Consider the following 16,837-nt stretch of genomic DNA (forward strand, 5'->3'; position numbering starts at 1 on the left):
CATATTTGACTCAGGTTGTAGAGTGATTCGCACAGCACCATCTAGAAGAGGACCAATACACTCATCTTTTGTTCCTCTGTTGTCTGCTTTCTTTTGTTCATAAAAATGAACCACATGCTTTACACTGATTTCACCTGTTTTTAAGTTCATCACTTTATGCATATATGAAGACAAGAGCATAGCCGACCAAAATAGTCTATTCATTTCTAGAGTCCAGTTTATGCATTTTCTGTTTTGATATATAATCATATGTCAAGCTTCCAAAAACTCTGATATGTTTTACACTTGATACTCGGTCATGCCATAGCTCAAATGGTGCTTTTATGGTGCGTTTTATCAGCAATCTGTTCTGGAGATACTTGATTATCATGACTGCATCATCCCAAAATTTGTTGGCCATATGTAGGCACGCTTCTTGTTGTCTCCAAAAGAGCTCTTAGCTTTCTTCCAGCTATTCCATTTTACTCAGGAGCATGTCCAGTTCTCCTGTGCAAAATGCCTTGTTCCTCTAGGAAAACATCTGTATGATGAAAAAGGTATTCACCACCATCTGGATTGTCTTGGGTTTTCTTTCACATGTGTTGCTTATCATGGCCAGGTGCTTCTTCAACATATTATTTGTCTCACTCTTCTTCTTCAGCAGGTAGGTGACACAGTACCTCAAGAAATCATCCACAAATTGTAGTACATATATCTATTATGACCCAGTGATGGGATATTGAGTGGTGCACAAAAGTTAATGTGTATCAGATCCTGCACCCTGGTGTTTCTTCTCTCAGTCCTTAGCAGGAATGAGGACCTAATACTCTTTTCTGTGATACCAATTATACACTTGGTTGTGTTGATTGCATCATGTGGATTTATCTTTATACCTGTAGTGAGTTTTTGTTTTTGTAGCTCAAGAATTGCTTTTGGATCTCTGTGTGCAAAGCGGCAATGACACAGCTCCATGCTGTTGCCCTCTTCTCTGAGCTTAAATTGTGTTGATCTGCTGCTATTCATCTAAAAGACTCAGTCTATCGACACCATCAGTTTAACTGCATGACAATATATTTCACCATCTTTCTTTACTGTCAACTGTCCATTTTCAAAATGTATAGAAAATCCTTTATCATCCAAAGCTGATGCACTTATTGTAGCATGTTGCATTATAGTTCAGAAACAAACAATACATAATTTATGGTATTATACGTAACTTATTTCATCTGAGAGATTACATTGCAGAATGCCATTCCCCTTTCCTTCAGTTTTCACAGAATCACCATTACCAACTTAAATATTTCAACTGGATATTTCATCAAGATTTATAAAAAAATATTTTTGTTGTGTACAGTGGCTGGTACAACTGAGCCAATGATCCAGTAACTTGGTTCCTATTCATAGATATAGGCCATGCATGCTTTGTGTTTATACCTCTTTCCAGCATTTCCCATTGTCTCTCTGTTAGATTCAGGCTTTACATATTTTCTGCAATCACTTTGTTCTTTTTATTTAAAACTAGTACAGCTGCTATTGATTGAAGAATCTCTTGGGAATGGGCAATCTTGTGCCATGTGACCCATCTCCCCACAACTCCATGCAGCTGCATGATTGTCTGTGCAGTGTTTCTCTTCTATTGCCTTTCTACTCAGTATGAAATCTGAGCCATTTTCCATTTTGGTCTTAGGGGATTCTTTTTGGTCTATGCACTTGTCCCTCAGACAATACACACACTTTTGGAAACTTAGGTTCCCTAATAGAAATTGCCTCTGATTTAGAACTGGAAAAACCATAGGATTTTTCAAGTGCTTCTAGCATCACTTTGTTAGCCTTTAATATAGATAATCTGTTTATCTGAGAGGCTTTATGACATTATTGCTTTTCTTCATTCCCATCTTCCAATTTAGCTTTTATCTATTCATTTCTTCGACTTTGCTTTTGAAAACATTTAAAGCTCTGTCAAAATATAACCTTTCTTTCCATTTAAATAAGTTAGGATATATTAACTCTCAAAATTTACCAAAAATAATTTGACATGATCAAGATCAATTTTTCCTTTCTCCTACTGAGCAAGTTTGGTTAGTAATCTTAGAAAAGAAAGAATAACTCTTTGTCTTCAGCCATTTTTAAGGTGTTTTTGGTTAAAAATATGGGGCTGTACAAATGTGATAATTCTCAATGTGAATTCTTACAAGAATTCTTGGAAGATGCAAATTCTCTAAATTTGTCTACAAAGCCCCATGGAATTCTTTTTCATGCCATGTTGTTACTTACTCCTGAATAAACATATATAGGCTGGCACTATAGGTCCTTAAAAGCAGGGGTATTTTGTTAAAAGCCTAAACACAGCTCATAACCCTTTAAAAATTTAATCCTAACATTGCTATTTATATCTGGAAATTATTGAATTTTGCAGCTGGCTGATAGAAAATCCAGTCAGTTAGTAGGTCCCTACAAACCTCTGTGCAGAATGTTTGGCAGACAGGAAATTTGAAATATTCTGCACTTTTGTTTAGGCAGAACAGAAAAGCTCTACCTTATATGTCGTATTTGGCCTGCAGGGCCAGATCATCTAGTTTACCGGAACTTTGGATGTGACTTACTTTTTTCTTTTCAGAAGGACAAGGAGACAAATCAATAGGGTTTATTATATTTTATTGTATTTTTTTGTAAGTGGTGCCATATTTTAGTATATGATTTTATTGTATAATACGACCCTAGTATCCATGAGGGATTGGTTCCAAGCCCCCTGAGGATGCTGAAAACTGTGGGTAATAATGAATGTTTATACACAGCATGGTAAAAGAAAAATCCAGAAAAAAAACCCTAGTTTCAACATGTATTACCAGAACTGGCCACTAGAAGGAGCCAGAGACCATGCTACGTATTCTTCAAAAACAAGAATACATAGCATGGTCTCTGGCCCCCTCTAGTGCCCAGTTCTGATAAATAAGAGCCTCTTGGCACAGTGATTAAATTGTACTGCAGTCAAAACTGTGCTCACGACCTGGGGTTCAATCCCAGGTAGCCGGCTCAAGGTTGACTCAGCCTTCTATCCTTCCGAGATCAGTAAAATGAGTACCCAGCTCTCTGAGGAGGGGGCAATATGTAGGCTGCATAATTAACTTGTAAACCACCCAAAGAGTGCTTTAAATGCTATGGGGTGGTATATAAGCAGAACGTTTATCTTTTCTTTGTTTCTGCATCATGAAAATATGTATTTCTAGTTTTTTCCTTTTAATATGTTCAGACCACAGATAAGTGAAACCAAGGGTGCTGATTCCATGGATACGAGGGCCCTACTGTATATTGGAACCACCCTGAGAGTGGCAACGCTAATGGGGCAGCGTAGAAATGGAAATAAGATAAAATAAGCAAGCCACAGCCTAAAGCTGCATCTGATCTGTTTTTGCTCCTTTGTGAACTTGCTTCTCCAAGGCGAGTGATGTAGGACTGAAACCGTCTGGTCCCTCAAGATGCTGTGTCCCAAGATGGGGACTCGGCCAGCTCCTCAAAGTGCTGGCACCGTCCATGTCACTTTTCCTTTCTCTCCTTCATGTCTCTAGTATCTTAGAAGCCCTTGCTGCACCTCACCTGGGGAAAGCCCATGTCATGAAGCCCACTTTAGAGGAGATTAACTGCATTTTGGCCTTGCCTATTTACTTACTTGCTGCTTATCCTAGAGTGTCCAGTTGCTTTAGGCCCTAAAATAGTAAATTTACATTGCTTGAGGCTTATGTTGCCATGAACTGGTATGCAATTGAAGATAGAACTGTAACTGTCAGGATGGCGGGCTTGATAAACCAAACTTGAAGAAGGAAAATTAAGAAATGCAGGGCTGCATTTTTCAGCTGTAAACACTGCTCACCCCTACTAGGCAGGGTGTTGAATGTATCAGACAACCTACTCATCATAAAAAAGCAGTTTTGTACACTCATGTACACTCCTTGTCATAGTGGCAGAAGTTCACTAACATTCACATACATGTTTTCACTATCATTATATCCATTACCTTTTTTAGCCCTGCAGTGCTGATACTGTATTAATATTTTGGAGATAAAGTTGTGTGCCTTAGTGCCCAAGATTTTCTGTGGACACGGTGTAATCATTCCTTTGCACTGGAGCCCAGCCTCCTTTCCCTCAACTAGACAGGTAGTTTCTTCTGGACAGCGATACTCATGTGTCAGAGGGCCTGCCTTTCAGCAGTGGATAAGGAAGCCAAATGGGATGGTGGGGTGTTTGGACAAATGAGCTATGGGGTTGCAAGGATTAAACAATAGTAACTCGTGCAGTTTGAATGGAGTCTCATGGGCAATGTGAGGCTTTAGGTTTCTGCTTTCTAATGTTTGTCTCGTCCAATTTTTTGTATAGTAAAAAAGCGCTTGGAAGGGAACAGTGGTGAAATGTCACGGGCCAACAGTTTCACCGAAGATATGGACCTCATCTCTGAAGAGGCGCCTCTGCCCGCTGTGTCTGATGTGTCACAGTAAGTACATCAATTTTTTTAAAAATGGCATTTTAAAATGTTACATGATTGTATGAATACAGAATTGGATGTGTACCAATTTGGCTGTATATTGTTTGCTAGCCAGGAGATAATTACAGCAGACTTTAACACTGAATAAAATTCAGAATACCCTTGTGTGTGTAGCAGTCTAATTGAATAATTGAGTCAGACAGTGGCAGCAGGAATTAGGTTTTCTTACCCTTCCCTGTTTCCACAGTGACTCTTCATTAAGGAGCAGGTTCTCATTGTTCTGCATATGTAAATAACTATCATTTGCTTTAATGTGTTTTTGGAGCATCACACTGACATAGTCATGCACACCTGCACAATGGTAAAACACTACACAAAATAATTGGGTACAATTGTTTGTGTAATTATATTGCAATGGACCTGGACATTCCATTGAATTAGGTTGTGCTTATATGAGCCATAATAATTAAACTGAGGTCCCTGTTTACTTTTTTTAAATTGTTTTGCCCATTCATATGAGTATTTATCATATGTGTCAGTGAAACTCCTCACCAACCCCTCCTTCCATATATAGTCATATGGAAAGTGCATTCTGGTAGTATTTCATCTCTGTGCGCTATGTATTTGTGGAAAATATAAATTAGCAAAAGGAACTAAAAGGTATAATAAGCTGTGTGTGCATGCACATAGCTCTGTAGAAAATGTGGAAATTTAAAAAAATGGGAAATTGAGTATTCCTAACACATTAGTTTCATTTCCAAACTATGACTGAGTAATTAGAACTCCAAAATATGGAGAGAAACGAAGGATGAGGAAGTCAGAAGCATGCCTCATTTGAAAACTGAGTATTATATTATTTAGCCTAAATCTAATTCCTACTCCCAGCTAGAGTTAGACCCATTGAATCAGTTGCTGTGTAGGTGAATCAATAGCTCTGTAAACCCCACTGATTCAAGAGGTCTCCTCCAGTTGGAAATGCCAGTCGTATTCAGGCCTTAGCTACCCTCTGATTCGCAAGTCTATTTTTTATTTTTATTTTTTGGTCTGTGAAGTGACCAGTCATAATAGAATGGAAGTACAGTTTTTACTGTTTTGCTCTTGAGTTATGTCATACTATTTAATTTAAATCTGACTTGGCACAGTTTGTGCTGAATGCCCACTGTGGCTTAGGGCCAAACATGGCATTAATTATATGAATACACTTAACTTGCATTTCTTTTTAATGTAAATATCAGCCATGGGAAAGACTAAGCAGCTTTGGGCCCATGGAGGGTGGGGTGAGGATATTTAACTCTTTCTATCCTTGTGATGATGCCAACAAAAACGGCCTCTCCAAAGGTGCTTTGTGCATTTCATGAGAAGCCCCAAACTAGAGGTTTCCCTTGACATGCAAATCACACTTAGAGAGAGGGAGGCAGTTTTTGATAGGAAGAGGCCATTTCATCCCTCCCCCCCTACGACCCCATCCATTGCGCTAATGCTGCTCAGGTTTCCCCAGGATAGCTATGTACAGAACAAGAAGTGTACCTATTTGCATGAATATAATCATTACCATGACCAGTTTGGACCCAAGTTAAAATAAATATTGATTTGGAGTCAGTCTTTACATCTAGTTCTGAAATTTCTTGAAATGAATGGGGGGGGGCAGAAACATGGGGGGGACCTTTTTTTTCCAACAAGGTACTTCTCAAGGCAGATGGGAACCAAGGTTTTTCTTGGAGATGGAGATTAATCGTCTTTGAACAGGATGTGTATGGTTGCATCTTACTGGCACGGTATTTTAACTGTTGCCTCTTGGTCTGTATGGGTGTCTGTCAGCTGTGGACTTCAGAACAACCAGAGGTTAATAGAGTTGTGTTTTGTTGTTGATGGGTGTATATGTATTGGAAAAGTAAATCTGGTAATATACTGATACTATACACGACAGAGCCCCTGGGGATTTTTCACTCCAAAACGATGTGGTTGGTTGCTATGCTAAAACTGGCAATTTGCAATTTTAATAGTAAGGTTGGTTTTATATCTCATGTGTGACTCAGTGGATTTCATATACTAATCTTTTGAGCTGATATAGTAAGTGTTGATTTATAAATAAATGCTTGCGCCTTGTACAGTGTGAAGGCTGGAAAATGACAGCTCTGTTTTGACTCACCCCCTCCACATCATGTAATAGAGTACAACTTCCTTTGTGCCTTAATGGAATTAAGTGGCGAGTTTTTCTGTGCCTTCTTTACCTCATTGGCGACTGCCGGCAAAGGCTGCAAAACACGAGACCGAATGGCATCAGACTGTGAGGGGGAATCACAATATACATGATGAAGGGAAAAGGGAACCATGCAGTTTCAGTCCTACATCACTTGCTTTGTAGAAGCAAGTTCACGAAGGCGTAAAAACAGTTGAGACATTGTTGGCGCTCTGGTTCATATTTGTAAAGGATTTTATTTTATTTGCTATATTAAAATGAGCTCTCACAAGTTGTGGCCTGGGCAGGCAAAGGGACAGAGGAGTACTCAGGAGATCTGGGTTCAAAGCCCTGCTTGGCCATGAAAACTCACCTGAGATAGTGGCACTGATAACCCCCTCCTTGAAAATGCTCTTATGGTCACCATAAGTTGCAAGCAACTTTATTGCCTATAGCAGTGGTTCTTAACCTTGGGTTACTCAGGTGTTTTTGGACTGCAACTCCCAGAAGCCTTCACCACCAGCTGTGCTGGCTGGGGTTTCTGGGAGTTGCAGTTCAAAAACACCTGAGCAACACAAGGTTAAGAACCACTGGCCTATAGCAACATCAAGAGACTTTGAGAGACATTATTTACTAGATGTGAGCCGTGGTTACAACTTGCGTTAGAAAACCAGTCTGGTGGTGAAGGGTCAGAGTAGACGGACTGTATTGGTGCACATGATTTACCAATTGGTCACATATTTATAGTTTAACCTTTCTGATTTTGACTGATATATTTCTGCTACTAACCCTCACTGTGCAAGTTTACGTAATTACATTATAACCACGTATGTACATCACGGTCCTTAACTACCTGTTTCTTTTTTTAAACACAGCCGTATAACCAGGTAAGCTTATATTAATGCACTGAAATCTGCTTGGAGTGTGGCAACAGTGTGGTTCGTTTTTATGCTTGATGCATTTAAAACAAAAATTCTTAGGTCTGTTAGCCCATCATGCTTCTCCTGGTCACTTCTCATCGAATCTTCGCAGCACCAATACCTGATAGGAAACATGATGGGCTTGATTTTAGCTAGGAATGAGCCTCCTTACCTTTTTTTGAATGCTGGAGCTCAGAAGTAATAGGTTCTGTGTTGTTTGAAAATACTTTGAGCTTGCTGATAAGCCTAGCCTTCTGAGAACAAGCAGCTTGCTGGTAGACTTAGCTCATTCACTCCCACTTTGCTTTTTTCTTCATGTGAGAGGCAGAAAAATGCTGGAAGGAGATGGGTTGCTATACTGTGTGAAACCAGAACTCTATCTGGTTGCTGCCAAATATGGTAGGATCAGGAGCCAGGTACCATGTTAAGGAAAGAAAGGATCAAAGCAAAAGCAAATGGTCTGTGTACGCTAGCATGCTGCTTATTCACAGTAAACTGGGGGAAATCCATGAGTCATGAGCACCTGTTACACGCAGACACAGCCATTCTCTTTAGATGTGATGTAATAAATGTTGTTAGGCATTCTGATTTGAGTTGGAGTGCTCACTAAGAAGAACTGCTGTGTGGTCAAATTGTTCTCTGTTGCCTGTACATGCTGCAAAGAGAATGTTGAGATGTGGTGGTATGTGTTTGTTTTCCAAACTGATGGCATGATTATCTCAAAGATACCATGTGAAATATGTTGCATTGTTTATAAAGTATGCATTGAGTAAAATACATATGCTTCAGGGCTTCAGTTACTCCTTTTCAATGTTTTATTGTTTCAATGTTTTAATCAACAATATAATGAAATGTTTTAAGTTTTTTAAAAAGTTGTACATTTCAAGATACTCCGGATTTACAAAAATATATTCTCTTGTTGGTAACTCTCTCACACACATCCATAGATGCCCATAGGGCAAACCAGTATTCTTATGGTGATCCTTGATCTTTCTGTCTACTTCAGGGGTATCCAAACCTTTGAGAATGAGGGCCATATCGTATCTTTTCTACATTTTTGAGGGCCAAAGGAATGTGTGTGTGGACACATGCACATACGTCCAGCCACACAGCCACACACATAGATGCACGCACGCAACCCCTGCACGCACACAAACTGAAGGGAATGGGCCGGATAAAACGGCAAGGCAGGCCAGATGTGGCCTGCGGGCCATAGTTTGGAGACCCCTGGTCTCATTATATGCCATTTTGATGCTGTTAAAATTTTGTTATAATGGGGCAAACTGGGAGCAGGTTCTTTCTGAACTTCAGACATTAAAGAGAATGATGCTCTTCTTACTCAACTATAAAAAGAAAGCTGAAAGCCCTTGTACCAGTTTTGAACAAACCACAATAGTCTCCATTATACCTGAATGTGGGGGAAGTGGTTTCTTCTAACAAACCAACTTTGCTGAGATTGAATGGGTGTTTGTTTGAAAGTGGAAGCAAACGTTTCCTGTCTTCTTCCACCATTCAAAAGGACAAGGGGCAGTAGGCACATGAGCCAGTCTGCTATACACACACATAATGAAACCTAATGAACAACAGTGTATAGTGATTGCAGATGTAAGTGGAGGAGCAGCAACAGGGAAGAGGGAGGTACTAGTCAGCATCCTTCCCAACGCCCTTCCTCTAGAGCAGTGGTTCTTAACCTTTTTGAAAGAAACGCCCCCTTGAGCCATTGAGGAAGTTATCATCGCCCCCTCCCCACGGTGATGATATCTTATTTATTTATTTATTTATTTATTTATTTATTTATTTATTTATTTATTTATTTATTTATTTATTTATTTAAGACACTTAAATCCAATGGCCTCTGAAAACAAAATTCAATTCCAAGAAAATGAAATGTCCCCCAAAAAGTAACATTTAATGATTTAGTTGCAAGCGAATTTTAAAACGCAAAAAGAAATATAAAAAGGGCATAAAAACAAACCACAATGCAGGAACTAAAAATTTCAAGACAAAAACTCTGAAACTAAATTAAGATTGGAGGAAAATATATATTCATGGACACTGTAAAAAGGCTGCAGCCATCTTCACAGGTTTGACATGCTCCAGAGCCCCCCTACTGCCCCCCTTCTGCTCCAGCGCCCCCACACTGCCCCTTTTCATTCTACTGCCCCCCTGAAAAATGAAATCGCCCCCTGGGGGGCATTATCGCCCATGTTAACAACCACTGCTCTAGAGTTCCAGATAAACAGGAGGAAGATCAAGAATAAACTCATCATGCTAAGAAATAATCACTTTACTGCATTGACTTCACATGGTACCAGTCTTCCTGACTTCTATGTCTCAGCTTCAAAGGGATGACTGCACTTGAAATTTTGCCCTTTTGAATTTCTCCATGGATTTTAGGTCCAAGGTACCTATGTCTATTTCTGAGGGGGAAACACTATATTAACAATTCTCTGTTGTTATATTTTTTTCATTTTTAAACCAAAGTTTTCAGTTCCTTCAGTTTATCTGTTTTCTCACTTTCTCTGCTATTAACGTGTGTGGATTAGAGGTATGCAAAAGTATCAGAAGCAGATACATTCATTAGTAAATCACTGCATTAAAAATAATGATGCATTAATATAGGTGGGAGCCAGCATATTAGAGTAGGATTCAGAAGCCATGGATTCAAATCCCTAGTCAGTTATGGAACCTTGTTAAAGGGATTTTACAATGGTAACATGCCAGGGGTGTTGTAGGTTAGAAGTGAAAAGTTTTTGCCTGCCTGCAGAAGGACAGCAAAGAGGTCTCCTGTGGTAGGGAGTTCCACAGTTTGGGAGCAATGACAGAGAAGGCCATCTCTCATCTCCTCACCAAATGCACCTATGAAGGGGCTGGGATGGACAGAAAGGCTTCCCCTGATGATTTTAAATCCCAGGTTTCAAAAGGGTGATGCAATCTTTCAAGTACCTTGGACCAAAGTCATTTGTACTTAGTCAGTACCAATAAAATAGATGATTGGAATACGCAAGCACAGAGAAAGCTGTGGCATATCACATGCTGCAATTTGCAATTACAGTAGTTTTAGAAATTTGCCTTGGTCAACTGGAATTCAGAATTCAGAAGGGTATGATAGCGCAAATCTAAGAAAGAGTGAATGAACACAAAACCTTCTCGTTCTTCTAACACAAATACTGAAGTAATAGTTTGTCATACCCTTCAGCATATCATCAGTGAAATGAGGATATTCCTGTGTAATTCTAATATGCCTCTTCTCACGCATGCTAAGGATAACTCGATGAGAGCAATCCTCCCTCTTAAATATTGAAGGAGGTTCTATGCCAGCGGCACACTGTACTTATTCATATTGCAGTGCCTTATATTAGACTAGAGTTGCATTTCTCTTCTTTGAAATCTGAAGAATGTTTAAAGGACGTTTATTCTTCCAGTTCTGATTCTACAGTTTATCGAATGTTGAGAATACAATGGCAATACAATGATTTCAGCTATATTGTGTAACTCATTCTAGTGAACTGTCGCTAGCTAAAAAAGCACCAGTTGCATAACAAGCGCCTTGTTAGTAGCCATTTGCTTCTATGAGTTACAGAACTGAACTTGGCCTGCAAACATCACCAACAGCATTCTGACTAATATTTATTTGATGGGTGGACAAAACGGAGGAATTAGTACCCTGGAGCAGTGCTTCCATTTACCAGCAAGTGCCCCTCAACCAAGGGAAATCAATCTGTCACTCTGAGATTTTGGAGACCTGGGAGTGGGGTATGACCTTCTATGGACTCATGCCGACACAATTTCTGAAATTCTGATGATTTTCCGGTATAGGTGCCAATTAATCGGATGTATCCTTCTGGCCTTAGAAATGTGTTTTGTGTTTAAATGCAGAAGGGTCTTTAAATGCAGACTAGGCTCTTTAAGTTAGGGTATTCATGCAATTATGATCATCATTGTTTTTAACCTGCAGAAGGGAAAGTAAAATTGTGATTCTCAGTGAGCATGTATGTAATGCTCCAGTTCTGCAGTTCTTGCTGCAATGCTCCTGGGAGGAAACCTTGAACAAGTGAGAGCCAGAGATAGCGGCTAACTGTGTAATCTGGATGTAACTGTGCTTTCCATGAATAGATGCAGGCAGCAACTGGGCAGTGGGCTTCCTACGAGGGGTTTATTCTTGCCAGGAGAACGGGACTCTGGTGCATTTTCACAGTTGATAACAAAGAGCAGCAACAGTAGCCTTTCTCCGAATCTCTGGTCAGAGTACTGCCTGTAAAGATTTCTTTTATTTTTTCATTTATAGTATTATTGTTTTAATACTTTTGTAAAGTCTTCTGGGAGACTGTACACCTGGAACCCTGTAGAATGAATAATAATTCAGCTGAGTTGCTGTTCCTTCTTCCTTCCAGATAGGAAGCACTACCAAAAGCACAGGGATTGAGTACATCTGAGTGAAGTAATTTTGATGCTTGCATCTGCTAAAGCAAACGGAGGAGGGCACTGTGATTCTCCATACTGTTGGACCACAGCTCCCATCATCCTTAGCAAACATAGCCTACAATAATGTCTCTGCAGGATGCTGGAAACTACAGTCAGAAAACGCCTAGAAGTTCACAGTTGCCCATGAAAAAGCAAGATAATGGCTGAAATCTGTTGCCTGAGTTCTCATGCAGAAGGCAAAGAGTGTAACTTCCAGCGCCTTCTAGCTGATAATTAATGAGTCCTCACTCAGATTCTTGACCATGCACCAAGCCAGTCAGTGCATGTTAATTGCCAGCTAGAAGTAACAGAGCAATAGAATTTGAGCCCCTGGGAGATTTGTGTTGTGGATGAGGGCCATGCTGCTGAGGAAGAACACTTAGCACATTTTGCTCAGTAGGGCAAATAAGAACAGAGAGAAAGGTGTGTGATTCAGATCAGGCAAACAGCATGAAAAATGAAGAGGTCCCTATTCTAGGGTTGCAAGTCTTTTCTTATTTGCCTGCATAGGTGAGCATGAACATTTTTAGGAGATTTCTCCCCTTCATGTGAGGGTACAGCAATTATTATTTGTTTTCAAAAAATCTGCAAAAGCTTCTAATGCAAAATACATTTTTGGGTGCAAAATGCTATTTTTTATGCAGCCTCATTTCCTTTTTAAAATCATGCTGCTGCAGACAGTTCTATCAGGAATGATAAGGATGACAACTGCTGCGTGTAATGGGTGCATTTTGCCACATACAAAAACAAACAAACAAAAATTCTTATTTTTTGCCTCTGTCTCAGAGGACAGGGATTTTACTCGGACTTGAGGGGCATTTCCCCCTCATGCCAGTAGCTGGTCCAGAAGCAGTTTTAGCCATCTTCACAGCTCTTGGATGCCCCACCTCTGTGACCACACAGGGGCCTAGCCCCATGACACCACAAAGGCCCACTTACTGGACCCAGGTTTGGTGCCCTAACATTTCTGGGAATGGAATGCTCTTGACCTGGCAGCACTCAGAATGGGATCTATCAGAAGCACTAGCAAACTGAACAGGGATCTAGGTAAGCGCTAGATAGGCAGACAGGTTATGGGACATGGAATGATGTCTAATCGAGCCACTTGTTCTCCTTCCTCAGTCAGGAGAAATAAACTACACAAATGCTGTGCTCTGAAATTGCCAGTCTGAAGGTTGTTTTGCCCTGAAAACGACACATGAAGTTATGTGTAACAAAAATAATACTGTTATTTGTCAGTAAAAACCATGACAAATAATGGCAGATGGCACCTTTTGGACATTAGAGGGCACCCTGTCATAATAAAACGGAGGAAATATGTCCCCTTGCCCTAGAGTATTTCGCCTTTCAGCACTCGTTTTTTATAAAACTAATCATTAAAGCAACTGTGGTTAATGTATGTTTTAGACAAGAACTCATACTATGACTGAGTTAGGTGATCACAACAGTTTGACTGAATGTTAGGTAATTTTACTCTGTTGTATCATGCTCTCTTCAGCCACACATTGGCTGAAATACAGTAGTAAGGTTGCAACTAATGTAGGCTTGTTCAATCACTTTGAATCTGATGAGTCAACACTCATGCATATTCCATTAATTCAGTGGGCCTACTCAAGTTGTGACATACTGCTAGATTTTAGCTACTGTTTACCAGCATTTTAATAAAAGTAAGTATTAATTACCTTCCATGCTGGTCTTCTCAGGTATGATCATATGGTCATATAGCTTGTACTTTGGACTGTTTGCGGTCTGGCCTGATGCAAGTTATTTCACAGTGATCACAAAATGTGTGGGGAACAGTGCTCCAGCCTGACTCTGACCCATATCCAAAGCCAAATAGGGCCACTTCTTTTGGGGGGCGGGACTGGAGTGATTTCCGGATGGATGGATGGATGGAAGGATGGATGGAAGGATGGATGGATGGATGGATGGATGGATGGATGGATGGATGGATGGATGGATGGATGGATGGATGGATGGATGGATGGATGGATGGATGGATGGATGGAGGGGTCACTTTAAGGGAGATCACTCCCAGCAAAGCAAACCTTTTGAGTGATCAGATGTGCACCTTTCTCACTACCTGATCACACCATCAGATGAAATCAACAACAGTGACAAAGCATAAGTGGTTTGAAGTGTAGAGTCAACATGTGGCTTGGTTGGCTAACTTTTGCTAAGATTGTGAGCATGCCATTTTGACCACTACATTCCCCATATGCCCAATTTTAATGGGAGAAAAGAAGGAAAGGCGGAAAGCAAAGTTCTGTGTCATACTGATAAGAGGCAAAACGCACAGGTAGTATTGATTCCAGACAGGGACAGTGCTCTGCTTCTAATGACAAGCTATATATACAGTGGTTCTTTCTGCTCTCAGAACCCATTTGCTTTATTGAGGTACATGAATGTTTTGTGTGTTATGAGGTGAGAGAGGAGACGTGTCATTAGTCAAATATGGAAGAGATTTCTTCTTCGGTCATATCCAGCAAAGAAAAACCAATGAATCAGACTGAATTTTTCTTGAGTCAGTCCCCTTTTCTGTCACAAAAAGGGGTTCTATTATGAAAACTGTCAACAAGGCAACTGAATTTTGTTCAGAATGAGGGAAAACGAGACAGCAACTCCTTGAGAAAAACAGAGAAAAAGGAAACTGGCTTTGATTCATCCATCCCTTTTGAAACTTCTACCTACACTTTAGTTGAGTAGAGGCTGAGTTATTTGTTGCTAGAACAACAAAATGGGCAGGTTACTGTTCTGTGAGGGGAAAAAAAGTATGGACTATTTCATGTACGCTGCCTTCTCAACCTCCCCACAAAAGCTTGAAGCATGTTCAGGTGAATTGTTTTTTAGAGAACCCACAAAACTACAGATCTCAGGATTCCCTAGGACAGGATTATTGCAGCTAAACTGATACTAAACTGCTGTAACTGTATAGTACAAATGCACTCTAATTTAGTTACTTTTGGAAAATAAAGAGTTAATTTTTAAAAAATTATGTGATTATAATGGCGACTAACTACATAGGAAATACTGGAACCTTAATTGTAAGTAGTTACACTTTAAAAGCAACTTTGCAAACTCTGTCTTAAATTATATCTTTCCAATATAATGTTTCATGACTTATATTTCATGTTTTGATGTTTGATCTGTCTCTGACAACTATTCTGTGGATGCATCTAACATGAGCAGTTCAGTGGTAAGCATCTACACTATCTACAGTATGTCATCTTGAAAAAGCAGAATTACAATTACACCTAATACTCAAACTTATATGTGTAACGTCCTTTGCAATGAAGAATGCTGGTGAATCTACATGCCAGAGGTGCTGTTATGAGTTAAGGCTGTTATATGGAAATATTTATGTGTTAATTTCTTAGACTATGAGCTTTATTTACATATTTAGGTTTCACCATCATGATCAAGAGTAGGAAAAAATGATACTGTCTTCAATTTTTTTTCTTTTCTAACAAATAGCAAATACAGTTTTTTCCTCTTTGTTGTGTTAAAAAGCAGGTATGTACATTAGATAAAAATGTCAGTTTCCAAGGCCCCCTTCTCCTCTGTTATGAAATTATACATTCAGTGATGCTATTACTATGTTCTCTTAAAAAAAAAACCCACACACCTCTCTGCCTAATAAACAGCTTAGCTGTTTGTATTGCAAAGGCAATTTATCTCTGGTCTCCGGGTCAAAATGAATGTATCAGACAATTGCAGTACAAAAGCTTAGTGTATGACCACTCAAGCCTACAGTTTGTGCACGCTATATTGGTTCCTTAGCCTTTCACTCCATGTGACTGTTTGACTTTGCAGTGTGCTGTAACGGCATTTTTCATAAGTTACTGATACTTATCTCCTCCTGGTTTACTTTAGCAGGCTTGCGTACAGCCAGATGCAAGCTAGACTAGATCACTGTGTTGGCGTCTACTTAGTCAGCTGTCAAAAATACATTGCTTTTTTATACTCCTCGTTTCCTTGAGTGGCAGGGAATTTTCAAGAGAAGCAGCTGCTTTAAAAGGTTATTTTCCTCATAAGAAGGCGGCCTTGGACACTTATAGCACGGATTCACAGTCTGCCTTCGAATACATGTAGTGATCCCACTAAGTTGGGCAGGATGTGTAATTAATAAATAAATAAATAAATAAATAAATAAATAAATAAATAAATAAATAAATAAATAAATAAATAAATAAATAAATAAAGCAAGCAAGCAAGCAAGCAAGCAAAGAATAGCAGTCAGTCAGCACTAGGTCTGCAAAATCATTTCTCCAACAGAACTCCAGAAGCCCTCTCCGTCCAAGACTACTTCTTCAAGAGCTGGTTGCAAAAGTTGACGTTTCTGTTCTGTCGATTATATCCACACTGCCATTTTTTTAAAAAATGAACAGTGGCCACAGGTTCATCTTCCACATATATGAACTTACACATAGAAGTTTCACTCCACCTGAAGTGCTGCCAAGACAGAGCTTCCTTTCAAGGTGTCCTCCATTTGAAAAGCAGCCAGAGTGAGCACATGGACAGCAGACGCAGCATGTACAGTACTCAGATCCCTTGGACACAATATTTTTCTCTTGGGTGATTTTAATCTTGTTTCTGCCTCTTTAAATATAACTTAACATACGCAGTTTTGTGCAAATCAGCACCTCCTTTTTAGGAATGCATGCCCCTTTTCAATGATTTGTAAATAGCAGGAATGTTGGCAAGTCTTTGGGTCTGAGCCCCAAGTCCAAGTCTTTGATATCAAGTCCCAAATCTGAGTCTGGGTTTTTGGTACCAAGTCTCAAGTCCCAAGCATCAAGTCTGAGTCCCTATTAAAAA

The 16,837-nt window shown here is 39.6% G+C and overlaps 1 protein-coding gene across 1 annotated transcript in view; it reads left to right on the forward strand.

The window, feature by feature from the left end:
• LOC110074991 (potassium voltage-gated channel subfamily KQT member 1) overlaps positions 1–16,837 on the forward strand; it is a 535,131-nt gene that overhangs the window by 114,663 nt on the left and 403,631 nt on the right. Inside the window, exon 14 of the mRNA XM_078394146.1 lies at positions 4,351–4,465. Coding sequence (XP_078250272.1) covers positions 4,351–4,465 — 115 coding nt within the window. The remainder of the gene's footprint in view (positions 1–4,350; positions 4,466–16,837) is intronic.

The sequence above is a fragment of the Pogona vitticeps genome, chromosome 5, assembly GCF_051106095.1.
Source record: "Pogona vitticeps strain Pit_001003342236 chromosome 5, PviZW2.1, whole genome shotgun sequence".
In the NCBI taxonomy this organism is placed as follows: Eukaryota; Metazoa; Chordata; class Lepidosauria; order Squamata; family Agamidae; genus Pogona; species Pogona vitticeps.